General features: G+C 34.2%; 1 protein-coding gene across 2 annotated transcripts in view; it reads right to left on the bottom strand.

Annotated features, from left to right (window-relative positions):
- ccnf (cyclin F) overlaps positions 1-23,233 on the bottom strand; it is a 146,722-nt gene extending 123,489 nt beyond the window's left edge. Inside the window, exons 1-13 of one of the 2 annotated variants that reach the window (XR_012397054.1) lie at positions 23,015-23,233; positions 20,402-20,556; positions 20,208-20,314; positions 15,984-16,051; positions 15,687-15,883; positions 13,625-13,678; positions 12,819-12,923; positions 12,639-12,716; positions 9,660-9,808; positions 5,929-6,093; positions 5,532-5,655; positions 3,070-3,250; positions 2,318-2,863 (exon numbers count right to left, since the gene is read on the bottom strand). Coding sequence is in view for 1 of the 2 variants with exons in the window: in NM_207048.1 (NP_996931.1) it covers positions 2,776-2,863; positions 3,070-3,250; positions 5,532-5,655; positions 5,929-6,093; positions 9,660-9,808; positions 12,639-12,716; positions 12,819-12,923; positions 13,625-13,678; positions 15,687-15,883; positions 15,984-16,051; positions 20,208-20,314; positions 20,402-20,556; positions 23,015-23,027 (1,484 nt within the window). In the remaining variant the exon portion in view is untranslated. The remainder of the gene's footprint in view (positions 1-2,317; positions 2,864-3,069; positions 3,251-5,531; positions 5,656-5,928; positions 6,094-9,659; positions 9,809-12,638; positions 12,717-12,818; positions 12,924-13,624; positions 13,679-15,686; positions 15,884-15,983; positions 16,052-20,207; positions 20,315-20,401; positions 20,557-23,014) is intronic. The other variant, NM_207048.1, reaches the window with a different exon arrangement.
- Positions 23,234-23,548: the final 315 nt, after the last annotated feature.

Raw genomic sequence — 23,548 nt, 5'->3', positions numbered from 1 at the left:
AACGAATTGCCCGTGTAGAAAGTGAGGCAGTTTATATGCAAGTTTATGAGCCACTGAGGGACTGAAGTTTAATCTGCAGGACTGATCAAACCCAGAGAAGATGTTGATTGCGGGTCTCATAAAGAACAGAAGTGAGAAGCGCTAAACATGTTAACGGCGCGCTCCGAATGCACATTACTGCCTCCATAGAGACACTGAAGAGCAGCTGCGATACACCACAGCAGAGCCAAGATGAGAGAACACCACCGAGGCTCTCGATTACCATAAAACTTCATTTGGATGAATCAAGTTGACGGATTGAATGTGGATAATTAGATAATTAACATCGACAATCTGTATTTGCAATAAAAAGAAAAGATTAGGAAAATAAATTATATAGGCATATATAAGAATATAAATTGTGTGTGTGAGTGTGTATATATATATATATAAGAATATAAATTGTGTGTGTGAGTGTGTATATATATATATATATATATATATATATATATATATATATATATATATATATATATATATATATATATATATATATATATATATATATATATATTTTTTTTTTTTTTTTTTTTTTTTTTTTTACTAGTTAGATTTCCGGACACTGTAGTAAACCATATAAACTATGATATATAATATCTGAAAACTATACACCCAGTGGAATAAAAGGAAACAGGAAGTTGCTGCTAGTCTGAATATACTAAAGCTCACCTAGAAAGCAGTCTGCTGATTGATTAGGAATAAAATAGCACTGGAAAAAAAAATGACCATAATAGGCAAAATATTAAATAACAAGAATTTTTTTTTTTTATTAAAGTTGATAAATAAATTTTACAATAAAGTAACTCCCTGATATTCCCAGACTTGGAAATAAGGTCTATAAAAAAAAATAATAAAAAAAGCCTTTCAATAAGGGGTGTTCGGTTTTGGGTTTTTTGGAGTCGACTCCAATTCTCGACTTTCGAGAGTAGACTATTTGCTTTCCCTTAAAATAGCGCAAGGATTAAACATGCTGTATCATATGGCGCTTTATACACACAGTTTTTCCCTGGTCAGACAAAATCAGCAGTTTAAATCATCTGCAGTCAAAATAAAATAGAAATAAAATATAAAATAAAACGGTCTAGTTTAGATAATTTGCTATCTTGGAGAAAGAAAGATAAAACATTAACTTATTAAAACATTTATTGAAAAGATGTGTAGCAGTTCATTAATAATAAAAAAATGAATTGTTCATTTCTGTATATACTTTAAGGCAATAAACCATCCAACAACAAAGCAGCTAGATTTAAAATTTAATTTAATGGCAAACTAAAAATTAAACCTTAAACACAAGATCACAAGAATTAGTGGTGTGACACATCACAAATCTCATGGTTTGAATCACATTATGGTTTTTCAGTCATGGATGCTTTTTTTTTTTTTTTTTTTTTTTTTAAATCAGCCAAAAAGGGGAGGTGACAAAAGTCATTTGCTTTCCATTTATTACACAAACAGCACTGCAAGACACTTTTGGTTTTAACAAACAGAACTTAGGTGTTATTAATTTTACTTATTTTATTATTATTACAAATAAAATAAAGAAATAATAATTTTTAGTTTTTTCACTAAATGATTCAGTCATTCACTCATAAAACTTGAAGAAAAGAAAAAAAAGTTTCATTGCTAGATGTGTCATTTTTGAAGAATTATTCAGTGGCATATTTTTGATGGCTGGTTGTCGCCACCTATTAGTAAAATAATATAATTGCTGCCTACAGCTTTCATTTTTGAGCATCAAGTTAAATGCTTATGACAGTGATTTTAATCTTTACCATAAACACCAGTGGTTTTATCTAAAATATAAACTGTTATCCCAGTACTTGTGTGTTATTTGACCGTGTGTAACTTCATAACTAACTCAAAAAACTAAAGCCTGAATCTCTTTATTGATTTTTGCATTTTCAGATTTGAATGCAGCGATTTAAAGGATTAATAAACACATGCATCATCATTTATGATTTATGATGCGTGGGTGTTGAGATCCCAATCTTTTAACGATTAATCGTGCAGCTTACAGTGAATGTATTGATGCAGGCTAAACAGGTAATGACAGAAAACACCTTTAATAAACTAAGAATCCCACCACATCCCCAATAACCCACCACAAATTCTTCAGTCATCATTATATTTTACAGGAAAGCCTAAATGCTTTTATACATGTGATTTGAATGACACGAGAGGCGATCTCTCTGCGATCGTTGCCTAATCCACAGGCCATGCGTGTTACGAATCGTGGGTTGTGATTTGTACAAATCACGGAACAACCGATCCGTTACACCCTTAAAGGTAACCATGTGTTTTTTCTTTTAACAATTTAATCAATAAACTGGTTTGACAGTATGAAAATATTCCCAAATGAAGCAAGAAATGACATGGGATCACTTGTCATATACTACCAGCCAAAATGCCTACCTAAACTAGCAAAAATACTATAAATAACTAGCAATGTGCTTACAAAACCGAATTACCAAACGCACAAAAATACAATTGGCAAAAGTCTTATTATTAAAATGCATGCCAAAATAAATATTCTATCGATATTTCACACCCCTGGTTGTATAACATATTTAAAAGCATCTTTTCAACTGGAAACAACTGAATATAGTATTGTAAAAGAGAAACCACAGCTGCCAGTTGTTTATGTAACCTTCCCCCTGGCCCACAGATCCCCATCAAACTCCATCTGTGTGAATTAAGTTGATGGAACACATGTGGATAACTAATATAGACACTCACCATTTGATGTAGAGCGTTAAAGCACAAGAGACCAGATCTTGCTTGGAGAAGCCAGTGTTTTCCTCCAGCTGGACGGGCCACACAGGAACTGTGGAGAAATTCATGTTCAAAAGAAACCAAAAACTTCCACTAAGGCAATGTACAAGCACGCACACACACTTTAATTTAAAAATGCTTTTTTTTCTCTCCATTTTCAACCTTAAACACAAAGATGGCAACAAAATGCATGTTTTTGATTGCTAAAGTAAAACACCATACTCTTTTGGGAGGGGGGGTGTATAAGAGTGCTGGTACCGTAATTGTGCAGCGCTCTGGTGAGCAGCAGGATGGCGCTGGCGAGTCGGGCTGGTCCGGGAACAGTGGCGGGTGAGCAGAGCAGAGACAGCTCACAGATGTAGCTGAAGAGGTGAGCAGTTCGACGCTCCACCGGCAGCAACGACAGCAGCACCTCCCCATAATCCAACACTGTAGGGGTCTGAGGAAAAACATTCACATTAACATCGACTCTCATGGTACAACATGGTACAGGCTTGCGTTTCCACTGCCAAAAGGGTACCAAGTGTAAAAAAAAAAAAAAGAAAGTTTCAGTCGACAACATTCTCGCTTGAGGAAATCTTGCTCAAAGTAAAGCTGTACGGCCGGGTTGTTCACATATAATATGAGAAGCACTTCTAACAAAATAGATGCTTTATCCACATAAATACTAGTGTATAAATGTCCATTACTAAACTTTATATAAACAGAATTTGATTATAACTCTAGATTATTGACAGTTATAAAATCTGCGATTATATAAAATAAATAAATGCAACATATATGAACACACCCAGACCTTTACAGTCTCCGATATGTTATCACTTACAGAAAAACTACACACAGCATACATTTAGGCCTTATTCGCCCAGTGAGTGCAGACCTCTCATCTGTATCTTTAATCTTCAGTAGCACATAACCTCTGTTAGAAATCAATTCAGAGTTTATAATATCCCAAAAGGCGATGATAATAGTTAAATATGGCAGATTGTTCATGCTTTAGGTTGCTGAAAGAGTCATTTGCTCTGTTTTTTCTGTTCGGATGTCAGAAGCACTTTAATAATCACGTGTACGTTATTATCATGAGCTGAAGAAGATGTTATTTCAAATATAGACGCATGATTGCAAGCTCTCTGGAGAAAGTGAAACCGCTCGCACTTTTAGACGGCCTCATAAACAAATACAAGACACGGCAGATTTTTCATTCTCCTTGGTGAATGCGCAAGCATCTGCAGCCATCTTTGAAACGCCTTTTAGGCAGTATGCTCGGGCATTCTGTTTGGATGAGGAAACATCAAATTCTTAAAAAATACTAGCCAAGCTTATGATTCTTTTCATATTATTTTTTCATATTATTATTTCATATTAAGAATAAACAATAATGTAAACAACAGCTGTCTATTTAGTTTCATTTCTAAATGTTCGTATCACACAAAATCTGCAGAAACTCACATCTGGTCCAAGCCTCTCCCCTGGAGAATTGTCATTCTATAGCCATCGTTGATTGGCTACTGTACTAGAAGGTGGGCTTTATCCACCATATAGCCATCGCTGACAGTAGAAAGGGCAATAAAATGTACCGAACTGTACCGTACCACGCAGTGGAGACAGGGCATTAACACTACAAACACCAGCCTAGACCCCGTACTAAACCCTTGTGGTACTCATGTAAACTCAGACAGTTATATTTCAGGGGATTTCTAACATGTATCAGTGTATTGGATCTGTGTATTAGGAAATACTATTCTATAATGTATTATTACTTGCATTAGTTAGGCTAAAATGGCTATTAACTATGTTTTTTTTTAAATAAATAAAAATAATAAATCAATAAAATTTACTTGCAAATAAAAAATGTATTATTATAAAAAAATTAAATACTTAGTAAAAAAGTCAAACTAAAAGTAGCAATAAAAAATATGCATATTAAACATCTAGAAATAAGTAAAAAATACATTAAAATATATATTCTTTTATTTTATAAATAAATAAAAATGTATATTTTGTTTAGAGTTCTACTTTACAATAAGGTTTCATTAGTGAGTATATTTTAAAATACTTAAAATTATAGAACATTTTATTAATTAGTTAAACTTTACCAAAGCGTTAATGAAATCTCAATTGATGCTTGTTAACGTTAGCTGATGCATTGGGAGTTAACATGAACAATTGTATATTCATCAACTAATGACAATAGATTTATTTCAATAAATTAATTGTTTAGGAATTTCAATTATGAATTTCAATTAATTAATTTGTGCAATAAAATACATTTCTATCAGAGACACTTAATTTTGGAGCTGTGCAAAATAATTCATTTGAATACTTAAACATTAAAAAAATTATATTTCAAAAAGAAATACTAATTAAAAATGTATAAAATTACTAGGATTACAAGATAAATACAAATACAGAGTTAACTAATTAAATACAGAGTTTTTTTACATTAAATAAGCTTGCCAATACTGAATGAAGTGCATTTTTAATCAACAGTCTTAATGATTAAATATTTAAATTCTTCAAGTGCATGGGGTCTTACAATGCAAGGATGATCTCTCAGTTTTTGAGCTTTAAAGCTCAGACACAAGGTGAAATTGATACGATCTGGCAGCCTATAATGAGTTTTCTGTGTGTTGGTGTGAAAGGAAACAAGAGGGTGCTTGTGTGTGCGTGCGTGTGTGTGTGTGTGTGTGTGTGTATGTGCGTGTGTATGTGAAACTGACCCGAATCTTTCCGTCCAGCACAGAGATAACCTCGCCCATCATGTGCACCAGGTCTTCATACTGATAGGTATTATCTGTGAGCCAAACCGCCTCACGGATGGTCAGGATCTCCTTGCTGATGAATCTGCCATTAAAATGAGTGAATAAAGTCAAAAGGTTTTCATCAAAAACCAAATTGGTTTTATTCACATAACTGGAGTACCAGAACACACAGCACACAGGTAAAATCACAATTTACAATATATTAATGAAATTGAAATATAATAATGAATGAAACTGTTCATGGTCCATTATAATGAATGGTAATCGTAGCATCGGCTGGAAAACAATGCTTCCCTATTCTGGTCTCAATCATATTTGTGAAATAAGCCTATATTGTCCGCGTGTCTTTCCTCACCGGGTGCAGATGACCATGCAGGCGATGCCCAGGAGCTGCAACTGGGCCTTTGGCACGGAGCGCAGGTGCAGATATCGGTCCACACAGCTAATGGTCACGTGAAGCACCTGACTGGAGAAGTCCTTCGTGGTGGTCACTTCCACCAACCAGTCCACCAGAATATACCTGAAAGAACAGATCAAAGTGGTCAACAAACGAAGCAAAAATAGTTGAGATACAGGATTGGTTAATTAATTAGGACCTTTACAAGATCTAGGCAAATAATTGCTGAAGCTTTCATCGCAGTGGTTGGCAAACATTTTCGACCCGAGGGCCACATCAACTTTTGCAAACCATGTGAAGGGCCACAAGTCAAATCCTTCCGAAAATAACTTATATTTATAGTGGCAGTGTGCATGGAATATGTAATATCGGACAGAAACATGTCACATTACCACAAAGCAGTTTTTTTTTTATTTAAATAGTTTTTTTTAAATAGTTATTATTGAGTCAAATTTATAAATCAAATGAATTTGCACTGCTATTAATATTTACTTATCAATCATCATAAAACAATAATCCCTTATAAAATATAATAATGATAATATAAATAATAATTACAATAATAATAATAATAATAATAACAATATTTTACAGTGGAGGATATAAAGTATATTGTATGATAGAAAAAATCTCATATTAACACATTAAAAATAGTTTTTAAAGTTTACTATTCAGTCAATTTTACAATAACGTAATTAGGGTCCCACTTTATATTAAGTGGCCTTAACTAATATGTACTTACATATGAATTAATAGTTTATTACAATGTACTTATTGTGTAAATACATGTATTTATTGTGTACTTATGCTTGATTAAATACCTGTATGTAATTACATCTGTAAATAACTTCTGTAATTACATTTGTAAATACATTGCTGACCATTCCCTACACCTTAACCCACCCTTAAACCTACCCACACCACCAAACCTTTCCATAACCCAACCCCTATCCCAACTCAAGAGCACCACAAGTGTTCTCAAGTACTTTATGAACACAGTTAGTACATTGTATTTATTTTTTGATGTAAGTACATAATAGTTAAGGACACTTAATATAAAGTGGGACCCTAATTTGCACTGCTTTTAGAATATACAGATCAATCATCATACAACTTGATATAACCACAAATTTTTGACAAAGGAGTTTTTTGGTCCCACTTTATATTAAGTGTCCCTAACTACTATGTACTTACATCAAAAAATAAATACAATGTACTTACTGTGTTTATAATGTATTTGAGAAAACTTGTGGTGCTTTTGAGTTGGGATAGAGGTTGGGTTATGGACAGGTCTGGTGGCATGGGTAGATTTAAGGGTAGGTTAAGGTGTAAGGGATGGTCAACAGTGTATTTACAAATGTAATTACAAAAGTTAACTACAGATGTAATTACATACATGTATTTAATCAAGCTTAAGTACACAGTAAATACATGTATTTACACAATTAGTACATTGTAACAAACTATTAACTACTGTGTAAGTACATATTAGTTAAGGCCACTTAATATAAAGTGGGACCAGTTTTTTAAAGTGAATGTATGCATGAAAAATATATACTATGACAAAAATTAACACATTTAACCAGCAATTATTATATCTTTTGAGTCAAATTTAAAATCTTATTTGAGCTTTTATAAATGTGCTCATATCAATCATTATAAAACTATAAGATAAAACGGAAGAAGAATCTTAGTTCAATTCAATTCAATTCAGCTTTATTTGTATAGCACTATTACAATGTAGATTGTGTCAAAGCAGCTTCACATAAATGGTCATAGTAACTGGATCTATTGGACTCTCAGAATCTTAGCCTTTGTTATTCCAAGTCATGTTATTATGAGTGTGTTAATGTGAACAATGAGTCTGAAAATAAAGTTATAGTTATAAAGTTTCTTTAAAAACAGCAATACTTTCTTTGCATATTAGACCTACCACTTTCTGTCTGATATTGGTAAAGTAGTATTTTGGTGTTCATTATTCCTTAAACACGACATTGTCTTATTTTTTTTTTTTGCCTTACTCACTCGTTCATTCAGTGCATTTTAATATCTGAGAGTGTGTTCTAATTCTACTGGTTGCGTTAACTGTACTGCATGCAATACTGCCATCAAATGGCATTCACTTGTACTGCATCATTAATTTACTAATTCTGAAACCAAACCGTTACTCAGAAGCAGCATTTTAAAAATACCATCGTGGGCCGGATGAAAGTGTTCAGCGGGCTGCATATAGCCCGCGGTTGTAGTTTGCCCACCTGTACCACCCCCACCAGCCTGAATCCTTGATACAAGGTAGGATGGATCTATGCTTTTATGGTGCTTCTGTGCTCTAAATTCTGACCCAACCATCTGAATGTCGCAGCAGAAATGGAGACTCATCAGACCAGGCAACGTTTTTCCAATCTTTTATTATTTAATTCTGGTGAGCCTCTGCGAGTTGTACCCTCAGTTTCCTGTTCTTAGCTGACAGTAGTGGCACCCGGTGTGGTATTCTAGCTAATCCGCCTCAAGGTTGGACAAGTTGTGCGTTCAGAGATGCTCTTCTGCAAACCTTTGTTGTAACGAGTGTATATTTGAGTTACCGTTGCCTTTCTATTTGCGCCCACAGAACTGACACTTGCGGTCAACTTAAATATCACGAAAAAATCAAACTCAACAATTTTAGTATTTATAAAGCATTCCTGTATTCAATTGTATTGCTTCTCTCTAGATTTTTTTTTATTCACTTTCGTCAATTGGTGAAGTTTGTTCTTCGCCACTGCTTTGCTTGGTTTGGGACTTGTGGAGCTGCGCATTGATGGACTTGCTCTTCAGTGTTTGGACTTCCAGCAGTAAAATTTAATCCACACTGATCTGAACTTTAACTCTGAAAACTGGACTGACTGTTTCCATTTACTAGAACTTCTATGTGAAGCTGCTTTGACACAATCTACATTGTCAAAGCGCTGGAGAAATAGAGATGAATTGAATAGAATTGCATTATGACTCGGCTTATATTTAGTTAAAATATTTATTTTATTCTAATTTTATACTTCAGCATTTCATCTAATCAGTCTCAACCATGTCTACATGCCTAAATGCATTGAGTTTCTGCCATCTAATCAGTCAGTTTTTTTTGCAGTAAAACTTCATTACCTACTGATTCTTCTACTTTTTCTACTAATTCATTACTGATTTGGGATACCTAAAAACAGTACAAAACAATATAGTTGCATTTGTAAGTCTACTACATTTATCCAGTATTATTGAAGGTTATAATATTAACGATGGTTAATATTATTAAACTGGAAACAGAAAGCTGCTCCTTTATTATATATCTAACAAGAGATGTAATGACACATTTGATACTGGAAAAATTTGGATTCTCCTTAAGAAAAATAAGAAGACAAATTGTATCAAATCTGGCAACCTCTTAGAGTTTTTAAAAACATACATTTTACAGGAATTAGTTCAATTAAAGAGGATTAAACTAATTTATATTGAAACTGAAGGTTGGTATTTTTAATTTAATTTACTTAAAATATTTATCATTATTTTACTTTCTTATATATTTTATCTCTTATTGTTAATTGCCGTGTAAACGTTTGTTTTATGTCAATGTGTTTGAATATTTTAAAAAAATTATAAAGAATATTTAAACATTTTGATAATACGTTATATTAAAAGCATTAGATGTGATTTTGCTGTACCTCTTGGTGGTGATGTCCTGTCCCTGCAGATGTGGCTGGTACCGAAGGGCTGAGGGTCCCGTCTGGAAAAACTGGGACACGAGTTCACTGCAGGCCCGCGGCTCCAGACCCAAAGGGTTAGCAGATCCACACGACTTCACAAACGCCAGCTGGATACCACAGACACGCCAGACAAACACAAAACACATAACAATTGAATGGGTGTTTAATGCTGCGTCATAAATGCAGACATCCATGAAAAAAAAAAAAAAAAAGCATCATTCTCATTCAGAACTCCGATCTCAGCCCGTTTACCCACGTCAGAGTGGCATTCAAGCTGGCACAGCTGCTGATTAATGCGAATCATGTCAACAATGGCACAGAAAACCTTTAGAGGAGATAACAGGAATTGTGACGCAGCTTTTCCAGGGCTTGCACTTTTATTATGAGCAGATTCAGTGCAGGGACATTATTAGAATGGAAATAACAGATGGATGATTGGTGACTTAACTAAAAAAACAAATAAATCATTACAACTTCCATCACATACGTCAATCTCGGATGGAATAAAAAAATAAATAAAGACTGAGAAACTGAATGCAAAACAAACATGTAAACAAATACAGTTCAATAACAATAGTTTTTAAAATTCTGACAAAAAGGTCACAGAAGAAAAACACAAAAAGAGAAAGGTTCATATTAAATTATGTAGACTGCAAAAAATTAATTAAAGTATTTTGATTTAAAAACAATACGTTTGTTAATATAAAGCAAATTTGTAGCCATAAATAAAAGTAAAAAGTTAATAATTAAAAAATAATTGAGTATAGTGTGATTATACCATATTATATAAATATATTCAATATTTTTCAAAAGATTCCGTCGGGGAAAAAAAAGCTAATATTTGCCAAAAAGCACAAGCTAAAAAAAACATGTAATATATATATAAAAATGATATTAATAATAATAATAATAATAAATGTACTTTGCTACAAAAATAGTTTTACCTATTTCAAAACAAATAAATTAATTAATTAAAAACTACTGATTTTAAACTGGTTATTTAAAATGTGTGCGTGTATGTATGTATGTATGTATGTATGTATGTATTTTGCACACCTAGTTTAAAGCACACGCATGCGCAGATTGATGACACTAATAGCAGTGTGCCTGACTGTTGAGCCTAACCCATGTTCTATATAAAAGCATTGGGAGACAACATATTAAAAGGAGTTTTTGTCCTAACCAACACCTGAAATTAAAATTTTAGAAACGGCTTGTATTTCTTGCAGCTGAACAACAGAAAACTGACAATGGTCACCTCGGGTACACCTCATGTGCTTTATTCAGTGTTAAATGCTAATAATGTGAGTTTGAATGCCATTTTACATGACATTTATTGCCATATACTGAAAGCAGCAGCAGATAGTTCACCTCAGATCTTGAAAATAAAATAAACCGTTTGAAATTAAACTTCATAACAGTGACTCGGAGTAAACCAACACATATAAACAGGGTTTGAAATGAACCTTTTGGCTTGGTAGCACTAGTGCTCCTAACTTTTAAAATGTAGTCGCAACAGTCAGTCAATTTTGTCACACCCACCAAGAATTATGTGCACCGTTACTACAAGTTTCAATATTAACAGATTTTTTGAATATGAATATTGAATATGAATATTAACTAACAAACAAACAAAAAAATATATCAGCCCTGCACGCACTGCTTGACATGAATGCAAAGATGTTCACGGTGTTCAATTTTATATATAGCTGCCACTTGCATGGCTGACAGCATTCTGACGATTAAATGGAATCCTCTCACGCTTAAAATGTGTAGATAAGTGACAAACACTGTTACCAAACACAGATTTTACAGTGAATGGCTTTAGGAGTCTCATCCACTCTTCAAAAAGTGCATCATCATTCAGATGTGTCATTATTTGTAACTTTAAGTGGTTTCTAAAAAAGAAATCTGTCAATGTGCTTTTCATTCTCTCATCTTCAGCGCTTTACATTTTCGCGGCGATTGCTCTCCGTCACCTGAAGGCAGAAAGTGGCAGACAACTGATATTAACGAATCCATTCGTGTTGAGTGCTAGAGCAGTACACCAATCAGAAGAGCTTGAAGGCGGGTCAAGCATTGCGGGATTTGTTTACTGAAAATAAAAAAAATTTAATTCCTAGGCACTGCGTTCCACGTCTTAGGTGCAAAGATGCATTCTGCGTGAATGTCTCCTAAATCTGCGCATGCAGCAACTTGATGCACTCGCACAAATGCTTCCAAATATATTTTGAAGTCGCATAGATAAAATTCCAGGCGGATATGTGAACAAAATGGTCGCTATATAAAGCCCGGATCAGCAATTCAGCATCTACATATAATAATCTCAAAGAGGTTTAATATGTATTAATTAGATTATAAACCTTACAATTTTGTTGGAGTGCAGTGAGTGCACTATCCTGTGCTTCTGAATGGCTGCATTTAAATTTCTTTCACGTTTCTTAATAGGGCCGCACGATTCTGGCTAAAATGTGAATCACGATTTTTCCAGCCTTATTTCGGAGGCTGTTACTGTCTACCGGAGGTCGCATTTTCTGTCCCAGACACATACTTTGAGAGCCTTCATGACTGAAAGAACCAAATACTCTGTTTTTCACTAAGGCAGGCTGAAATATAAATTGGCTAAACTGGCATTGTGCGGGTTAAATGGCCAAAACAAAGAGCCGTTCTGGCATGTAAAGCACATGAGATCTCACAGAGTATCTGACTTTAGCATTGCTTTTCAAATAAACAAGAATAATTAAATATCCGCAAACATATTATGGTATTTTATATGCTTTAGAAGAGTCAAAAACTCACAGCACCTTTAAAGAAACAAAAAGCTATACTTCTTTGGCTCATCTAGATTTTATAATATAATAAAAATAACAATAAAACAAATAAATAGCACAGATTTTAACATTTCATTTTCAATACACATGAGATTTCTCCAGTCACCTGAGCTTCCCAGCATCCTCTAGCAGCGTAGTCCCTGAGTGTGCGCATGCACTGCAGATACCTGCCGGGGTCGGCCGTCTGGAGGAGACAAAACAAAAACACATCAGCAAAACAAACAAAACTAGCAAACACATAAGTACTATCATCATCATCATCATCATCACAAAAGCCAGCTCTTACCGATGAGGCACGGCTGATTGCCCACAGCAGGTAGGAGCTCTGCAGACTGCCGCATCTGGAGGACTCCTTCAGCATGAGCTCCGCTTCATCACGCTTCTCCTCATCCTGAGAAACACACACACACACGCTATAACCAACACCTGCTGCTGCACTCATTTACACAAGCAGACGCCATGCAGACCTGATAGCACAACATCAGCAGGTGTCAATAAGCATCTTGGGGATGTGGAAATGAATGGCTTGACCATTTCACACTCCTGATTTAACCCTTAACTGTTGTGTACTGTTCAAATTGACTACCCTTTCATTATATTGGGGACTATTTTTGCCCCATTGACTTCTATTATAACCACATGTCTTGATTGCAAAGCCATGACATTAAATAATCATGCAATCTTGATTGTTGGTGGTTTTCCCTGTTGCAAGAGGTAAAATGTGTGATTTTTACAGTTGATCATCAGTCGCCAGCATTAACCTTTTAGATAGGCCTGTGCAAAAATTATAATGTCATTATAATAGAAGTCAGTAGGGCAAAAACAGCCACCAACATATTAAAAGTGAAGCAAAAGTCCCCAAAACAAAAGCACTTTCCCAAAATATGTGTCAAAATAAGATTTGGCAACATAAATCATTCCGTTTGCTGAGACACAGAATGTAGTGGCCAAATTAAGCCTCAAAATCACTCTAGAGTGGATGAAAACATCTCCAACAGCACGCAAGTGTTAATCAATTCCCTGATTTTGCAGGTCTTTGAAACAATCGTCTCAGGTTGGAAGACCACTGTTTTTAGTGCAAGCAACACTCACGTCAAACAGCTGAAGGACTCGGGCCAGGCAGTACAGTAACGTCCCTTTTCGTCCCTAAAAAAAGCAGAAAACATACAGTTTATGTCAGAATTATTCGCCCCCTGTTTATTTTTTGCCTAATTTCTGTTTAACGGAGAGCAGATTTTTTCAACACATTTCTAAACATAATAGTTTTATTAACTCATTTCTAAAAACTGATTTATTTTATCTTTGCCATGATGACAGTGAATAATATTTGACTAGACATTTTTTAAGACACTTCTATACAGCTTAAAGTGACATTTAAAGGCTTAACTAGGTTCATTTGGTTAACTAGGTAGGTTAGGGGAATTAGGCAAGTTATTGTATAATGATGATTTCTTCTGTAGACTATCGAAACAAAATTAAAAATGTATATATAATTTTGACCTAAAAATGTATTTAAAAAAAAAAAAAAAAAAAAAAAGTCAGTGGTCACCACAGCGGAATGAACCACCAACTACTCTGGCATACAACAGATCCCCTTGCAGCCACACAACAGCACCATGCTGAGCAACACCTATACACTCATACTATGGCCAATTTAGTCCATCTAATTACATTTTAAATGTTGTTTAATTATTATTTGACATTTTATATTATAATAAAGTATTCCATAACAATAAGTGTTTAAATAAGTACTGCTTTTTTTTTTGTTCTGTGAAAAAAAATTATGAAAAAAATAACAATTAATACAAATGATTATAAAAAAAAACACACACATGTATTTTGTTTAATTATTTTAAATACTACTACATGCTAATTAAATGCAATGAAAAGAGTCGTGATCCATAATTAATAATAAATATTTGGATGTTTTTTATGATTTGATTAGAAGAACATTTACTTCCAATATTTAATGTGCATTAAGATTCTTCCTTTAAAAGGAGGTCATTTTGATAAATATGCAAAATGACCATGCAATTAGGTACAATATTATATAGTATTTTTTGTTATATTGCTAAGAATAAAATAAATTAATTGTCCTTCACATTACACCCAATTTAACTTAAATAGTATGCCAATATAGTTTTAATAATTAATAAAATTTTAATTAAGCCTAAATGAGATGAAAATTGTGGTCATTTACTCCTTTTTACTGATTTTCCCTCATCTGTTGAACACAAAAGATGATATTTTGAAAAGTGCTGCAAGCCTATAACTATTAGGCAAGGGTCGGTATAAGATTCTGACGGTATGATAACCTTGGATAAAAATATCACGGTTTCACTGCATCACGCTATTGTGATTACTGCTCTAAAATATATTCTTTTTAAATGTCTGGGTAAAAAACAAAAACTTCTCCCCCCTTTAAAAACAATATATATATATATATATATATATATATATATATATATATATATATATATATATATATATTTATTTATTTATTTATTTTTAAGAATTTATAATAGTTTGGAGCAGTAAACATGTCAGGCTGAATAATTCAAATGAATCATAGACTTCTGCTGTCTTCATTTGTTTTAAACACACAGATTTCTTTACAATTTAAAATGGAATCTTTGGATATTTTTGCTAATAATACTGTTGTCCTAAAAAAAACTAAACAAAAAAAAAAGTCAATAAAAAAAAAATCTTACATATACCTTAGAAACGGTATTACATAAAATTTTGGCGGTTTTAAAACCTAACTTTTCCAAACCGGGGTATACCTTGAAAACAGCTATCGTCCCATGCCTAATAACCATTGACTTCCAATTCAATTCGTTTTTCCTAGTATGGATGTCAATAGCTATAGGTTTTCAGCTTTCTTCACAATATCTTCTTTCGTGTTCAACAGAAAAAAAAGAAACTCAAAGGTTTGAAACACTTGAAAGAGAGTATATACATTTTTGTAAACTATCCCATTCAATTTTCAATAAATCCTGTTCAGTATGGTTACCATTTCGAAACGTGGTCTAAAATCAGTATATTAAATACGCTGCATAGTTTATGAATTAAAAAAAACCCTGCATGCATAGTGTGTCTGGAGGGGCTGATCTGCAGAAGCAAGTGAATGCTGGGATATGGAGGAGTTTCTCACCGGGCTGGTCTGACACTCTGCCTGGAGTCGATCAAACACTACAGCCTTGCAGCAGCTGCCGGACACGGACCAGGGCGGCCGGATGAACAGCCAGATGAAGGGCTCTGCCTGCGGGGACCTGAGGCTCTCGGACAGGCTCAGATACCGAGATGCCATTCGGCCACACAGATCAGCACGACCCTCCTCGCTGAGTAATGCTGCAGCACATTCACACATCCTCATCAATCAGCTTTCATCAACATAATTCAATCAAGTTAATCAATCAAAAACACGCTGAAAGTGAGTATGGAAACGTACGTCCTTCATTGTACAAATATGCAATTCCTAGTTTCACAGCAGCTTCAAAGTTCCCTTTCTCCGCAGCCCTGGATGAGCAGGAATTTAATGAGAAAAACACATTCAAATAATAACAAAAGCAACAAGACTAAGCCATTCTGCAAGTCATTAATGTGGAAATATGTGCATCAAACAGACCCTTGCATGCTTTGGAAAGCAGGGTTTAGGCACAACTACTAAAACAGTTCCCCCATGCTGACGTAAAACTAGAAAAATGATGGAATATCAAGCGTTTCTGAGCCTGAAAATTATAAGAAAAGCCATTTCTATTGCTATCTAGGGTTTCTGCAGGTTGCACAAAGTTAGATTTAAGACCTTTTAAAGACCATTATGAATGAATTTTTAGACTCATACAGGCCTAAATGCTAAGGATGCTTTTTAAATATCCCAATTAGAAGAGATTTTCACTTGAACAAATCAAAACATTAGTAACATGTAAAACATTTAATAATACAATAATAATTTTGTTGGAATATTTTTTAAATTAATTTTCAAGTATATACATTCACAAACCCTATAACCCTTACCAAGAATAGAACAAAACATAGCTGTCCATTACTTCAGGCTACAATAATAATAATTTAATAATAAAAAATATATATATATAGGTCAGGTCAGTATCCTCATTAGTAAATAGAGCAGTTTTAAGCAATTGTTAATGTAAAGAAAGTAATTAAATGCTGTTTATAATAAAAAGATAAAAGTTTTATTGAGATCGGGATTGTTGGTGATTGTATGGGCATTAATGGCCAGATTGAGCAGCTATACACAAACAAAGGAAAATTAAGTCCCTTAAAAAAGACTTAAGACCTACAACACATTTCTTTAAGACCTAAAATTTCGTTTGAGTTTTAAAGGGCCATGAAACCCCCTCGTTTCAGCAGGGTGTTTTCACACCTCTTCTTTGGAAAAAGTCAGAAAAGTGGGGGTGTCCAGCTCTGTTTAGGGGGGAGTGTCGGAGGAACTAAAGTGGGAGGGTGTGGGAGTGTCTATTTGGGCACGCGCGAGTTTCAGTCAAAATACACAGGAGAAAGGGATGGTGTTTAACCTACATGGACATCTGTAGTCGAATTATTTGCCAAATTATTAAATGTTGGACTTTAACTGCAGTTTGGCTCTTTCATTCAGGGAATTCATTCATGCCCCTCGCGACAAATGAGATATTTGATTCGAAGATCTGCTCTAACCGTGTATTTTTCATGCAATGTTTGATACCGCACGGCGAATGAGAGAAAAAAAACTCAGCATTTCCCGGAAACTTAGATGCACACGGCAGGTAGCGTCCGAAAGCCGCGTGTGTTATTCCGGTCACTAAATGCGGTGCTAACATGTTTGCACTCAATGCAATAGTTAACTTAATTCGATACGAACAAACTGAATATACAAAGAGCACTGGTCGCTCACTTACCAAATCTGTAGAGACAGAACAATCACCAGCAACTAGAGCCGCGTCTTTATGAAGAGAAGACTACATCCGTAATCCGGATTTCAGCGTTTGCAGATGAGAACAGCTCTCAGGTAAACAATAATCCCCCTTAGACACGTAAATTATTGTTGTCGAGCGTCGCGTATTCTGTAATCCACACGTGATCCAGATGAGCTCTCACAGAGAGAAAATGAAAACGAAACTTAATGGCAGCAAACTGTAAAAGCAACACTTCACGCTTGTTTTGCCAACACAACGTGGCGTCTCTGTGGTGTAAAGACGGTGACACTAATGAATATTAATGAAGTTGCACAATAGAGCGCGCTGATTGGTTTGAACCAAGTCTTACTCATGCATTAATGCATCACACTGTAAGACGTAATAAGACACACTCTGGCACAGACGCCCAGTCTGCACGCTGGAATACACGCTATTATGTCATGACCGTGACGCAGCTTCAAAAATTTGTTTCAAACAGGAAGTACGAATTTGCTTGAAATAACGCAAAAACAACCAATTTACACTTTTTAGTGAAATATAGGTGTCCTAATAGTGTTCTTAGCAGTGTGGGACACATATACGACTGTCAACAGCTCAAAAAATGTGTTTTGGTGTTTCGTTTCGTTCTTAAAGACATTAAGACTTTAAGATCCTGCGGACACACTGAGATATAAACTATCATTTAAAGAAACAAAAATTCATTGCTATTTCATGACTTGAAAACTAAATAAATAAAAATATATATTTTTTTCTTCTCTGACTTTTAATGTCTAAAATAGGCTTTTTACAATTCCATTTTTCAGAAACTCCATGACCCATAGCAGGGTTGTCGTGATACCATTAATTCAACACTGTATAGCGATATTGTAATTCATAACTCAAATCTATGAAATAAAGAAAATTGTCAGAAATACTATATTTTAGATGTAAATATAGGCTTATTGAATTGAATTCATAAATCCCTTATTATTGAAAAAAGTATTTGTACTGGCAGTGCCCAAACTTTTTCTAATAAAGAGCCAAGAACCAACTTAATTGAGGGCCGTGAGCCAATGGTAAACATATCAAACTGTATTACAAAGTTGCCATGGTTAATCTCCTGAATGATTTTAAAATAATTCAAAAACATTACTTAAATCATATTAACTAACTACTCTTTATATATTTAATTTACAAGTTTAATGTCAAGCTGCGCCTGCCTTTTCCTTGATTTACTCACCGATGACTTCTGAATTGTGCTCTATCCATTGACCAACAGTATGTTCATTAAAAAATCTAATTAATTCACAACATTTAATTAAAATATTTAATGCAAATATGCTTTTTTGTAGCTTAACAATAAATCAAACAAATGAAAGGTTGCATTAAAATTAGAAATGACAATGTGTATTAAAGGCCTTACCCCCAACACTTTGCCTCCCTTCACACAGGGGATGAAGGCCAAATCAAAGGTTATCATAGGCCAACTTTGGCATCTCTGTTCTAAACTGTTTCTAATATGTAACCAAGCAGACTGCGATGTTTTAGGTTGGAATGTTGCTCACCAGTAAATGCAGTTGTCATATGATATTTGTTTTGTACATTATTAAAAACATGACTAATAAACGACTTCACTTAGACCCTGTAATCGGTGATCAGTATATGGCTTAAAGAGATCGGTAATCGGCCCCAAAAATCCTGATCGGAGCACCTCTAGTATTTTTCCCGCAAAATTAGCTCATATGAAGTGGTTATAATTTTTTCAATGTTTTCTGTTGCTCTTTAGGGTTCCTTATCTATAGTTTTTTTTAGGTAACAATCAGGTAAGGTCTTATCAGAATCCAAAGCAATTCAAAATGTTACTTTGGGAGTCACATTTGGGAGTTTTTTTTTTTTAAAGAGATTGTTGTGGTTGTTGTAGCTACTAAATCATATGAACAGAACCAGAAATGAACTCATTCAGATGTGCGTTCGAACTGAAACGTCAGAAAATGTGCAATAAGCTATTGTAAAAGAAGTGAATTCTACACAGACTTGCAATCTTAAGGGCTCCACAGACTATTCAAATAAAATGGTCTGTTGTTGCACAAACCTATGAGCATTTTAGTGAATTTTCCCACATGCAACATTATGTATTGTAGATAGACCGTTAATGACGATACTACCGTTTACAAACTAGTTTCACAGCCAGTATTTGAGCCATAGTATCACGATAGTACCATAGTACCAGTAAACGTGCAATCTTACCCCATAGGAACCCTGCATAATACACTTTAATACATTAGCTAATGCTTGATTAGAATATTCATGTCCACATCAGCAATTTATGGCTATTTTATAGCATAATCAAAATGGATTAAACATATTACAGAATAAAAACAAGTTCATATTCAATAAGAGATGATAAAAAAAATCTAACTTAATTTCTTCATCTTTCATTAAAGGCATAGTTCACCCAAAAAACTGAACGTTTCCTCACTTTTTAACTCTCCCTCAAGCGGTTCAAAACATTTATGACTGTCTTTCTTCTGTTGAACACAAAATAAGATATTTTGAAGAATGCTGGAAACCTGTATTGGTATTTCTACAATGCGAGTCAAAGGTTGCAGGTTTCCAACACTCTTCAAAATAGCTTCTTTTGTGTTCAACAGAAGAAAGTCCAACAAGTTTAAAACAATTGCAGTGTGAGCAAACTTCATTTTGGGGTGAACTATCCCTTGTTTTGATGCTTGAAGACCCCTATATATACCCATCTTTCCCCCAGCCTCAAAAACACATACCTCTCAAAGAGCCAAACGGTATCAGGAGCCGGCCAGCGGTCTTTGAAACTCACTCGTGCCCAGATACTCGCGTTAGTATCGATAATGTCACAAAGATGAGAATGAACCTGTGGGGGTCACATGAGACTCAACACTATGAAAACTTGTAAATGAGTGCAAATGAGGTTGGATGCTTGTTTAGTGGCTGGACGTACAGCTCTGACGGAGAGGAGATCCTCGGCAGAGAGACACTGGAGGACGAACACCAGAAGCTCTTCAGGCAGGGAAAGCAGCGAGACGGCAGATGCTCGCTTTCGCACCCGCTTCCGCACAGGGAGAGAAAAACATTTTGCACATCGACAGTGGAGCGCTAGAGAACCAGAAAGGAGAAATTTAATGACATAAGCTCATTGATTTCCCTGTCTCATATTCTTAGACACAAACACAAAAAAATCATTAATTAGCCAAAGATTTGTAAGCATTATTATTATTAAAAGACCTAAAAGAAATTCACTCATTTATTTTCATCTTAAACTTTTTTTTAAAAAGTCACATCAGTAACTTATGGCTATTTCACGGCAAGATCAATATACATAAACACATTACATAAGATCAAACTAAATTTCAATACGAGACGATACACAAATATATGAATTGAAAAAAAAATTTGTTCACAAAAACTATTTTTAAATTTGTATATTAAACTGTATATTAAAAGATTGATATTTCAATTTAATATTTGATCATTAACTTAGGGTGGCAAGGTGACTTAGTGGTTAGAACTGTCGGCAAGAAGGTTGCTGGTTTAAGTGCCGACTTGGTCAGTTGGCATTTCTGTGTGGTTTGCATGTTCTCCCTGTGTTGGCGAGGGTTTCCTCCGGGTGCTACATTAACATTTATGAAGTAAACTTTAACACATATTTTATTAATATAATACAAATTAAATAAGGCATATTAAAGTTTATAATCAACAAACTTCTGCAAAGCGACAGCCACAACTGTATGACAGTGGAGATGCCGAAAGGAGAAATATAATGACATTAGCTGACAGGTTTCCTTGTTGCTGCATCTTTGATATATAAATGCAGGAAAACAAGTCATCAAATCCTTATTCAGCATCATTATTATTATTATTATTTTAAGGACTAAAAGAAATTCCCTAATGTGTTTTGATATTTGCCATATTGTACTGAAATTTGAAATAACTAGCCATTCTGAGATTATTGTTATTATTATTATTATTAGATGTAATTTATATCAGTTTGAGTATAAACTCTTTTAAATTAGCTAAAAACACAAAAAGAAAACAGATTAATACAATAACCATGATTATATTAGCTCTTCAATGGCAAAACTGACATGTTAGCATCCACTGGGTAGTTTTCCCTCCTTGTTGGTAAACCAATCAAGGGATAGAAAGTAACTGACGAACTTTAACAGATACTACATTGATATTTATGAAGTAAACCTCAATGCATTATTCATTAATAGAACACTTAATTTAAATAAAGCAAATTAAGTTTATTTTAACGAAACTCTGCTTAACGACTCAGCAATAACCCTGCGACAGTGGAGTGCAAGAGATGGCGAAAGGAGAAATTTAATGACATTAGCTCATAGTTTCCTTGTTGCATGCTCTTTAATATATAAACTCATTATAAATATTATTATTAAAAGACCGAAAAGAAATTCCCTAATGTGTTGATATTTGCCATATTGTACTGAATAATGAATTAACTAGACAATCTGAGATTACTGTTAGTAGAAGTAGCAGTATTAATAACTGGGTCATGTTTTATTTCATAATAGTTCTTTAAATAATAGTTTTTTTTCTGCTAATCTGCTTTACATTAACCACTTTACTAACTAGATATCAAAATGTGCAGTTAAATGCAAAAAAAGTCATCTTTTTGGTTAAGCACTGATAAAATAAAAGTATTTTTCATGTTTTGTGTTGAATTAATGCATTTTGTTTAGCATTTAGACACTATTGGATTGTATTTCTGTTATTCATGTGACGATTTTTATTACATGTAATCAAAAATCAAGTATTTTCTGTACATATAATCCATGGTTTTGTGTGTGTGGTAAAAACTATTTAAGCTTGAATATTTACCATGGCATAAACATAGCAATACTATGGTGACAAAATATTAATTTCATATTATAATACAAATATTTGTAGTATTAATAAAACACAAATATTTCTCTCACAAAATAGTATTTTCATCCAATACCTAGGCACTTTAAACATTAAGATGGTACATTCCAAACATGGTATTACCATGGTACACTAGAAAGATGCAGCATTGCGAAATATAGAACACGTTAGACATAATTGATATTGGTTTTCGAGTATAAATTCATTTAAAGGAGTTTTAAAGCAGTAAAAACACAAAAAGAAAACAGATTAACCTAATAACCCTGATTATATTAGCTCTTAAACAGCAGAACTGACATGTTAGCATCCACTGGGCAGTTTTCCCTCCTTATTGGTAAACCAATCATGGGATAGAAAGTAACTGACCGAACTTTACCAGATACTACATTGATATTTATGAAGTAATCTTCAACGCATATTTCATTAATATAACACTTCATTTAAATAAAGCAAATTAAGTTTATATCAACGAAAATAACGACCCAGCAACAACCCTAACGTTAAGTCTCGACTAGTTTATAATTTTACTCACCAACCTTTAACCTACATTAGCGGTTATGATAAAATATAAACAAAGATGCTTCTCAATGTTTATAAAATATGAACTTACGAAGTTATAAGCATTTGTTGACAGGAAATGCATCATTTAACAAAATTAGTCACTTACCGCCCGCTTTCATTTCAAGGAGGGATCAGGGAAAGTCAGCTTACAGCAATGATGCTTCACAGTCAACTGAAAATGAGACTTAGACTCTTGATTAATATAATCAGTCTTGCTGATTAACCTAAGTTACTAAATTCCTGTTAGCTACAGGCGTTGGACTGTTTAAAACACAACTCTCCTCTGCCTCAACCATGCAACTTCCATCAAACCCCTCCCCCCGGCGCTTAGCCACGCCTGCGCGGACAGTTTAAACATCAACTCTTAGCGCTTATTGGTCATTATACGACTACGCCCATTGAGGCTGATACCGCGTTCTGATTGGCCTTCGTGTAAACCTCAACGCGGCATTGGTCAGTGATACTAAACGGACAAAAAGGCGTCAGTTTATTGGCTGAAAAGATGCTTTTTCGAATTACGCGCTTACAGCCCTGCGAAACTGGATTGGCTAGTGTTTGCGCTCAGTGAATTCTGGGAGATGTAGGATCTCATTACACATGCAGTATCACATTGGCTAATGTATTCAGAGGAATTCAAGTT

Source organism: Danio rerio, chromosome 3, assembly GCF_049306965.1.
Source record: "Danio rerio strain Tuebingen ecotype United States chromosome 3, GRCz12tu, whole genome shotgun sequence".
NCBI classification, from domain to species: domain Eukaryota; kingdom Metazoa; phylum Chordata; class Actinopteri; order Cypriniformes; family Danionidae; genus Danio; species Danio rerio.
The sequence above is the reverse complement of the archived record's forward strand: the minus strand, read 5'-3'. Positions and strand labels throughout refer to the sequence as shown.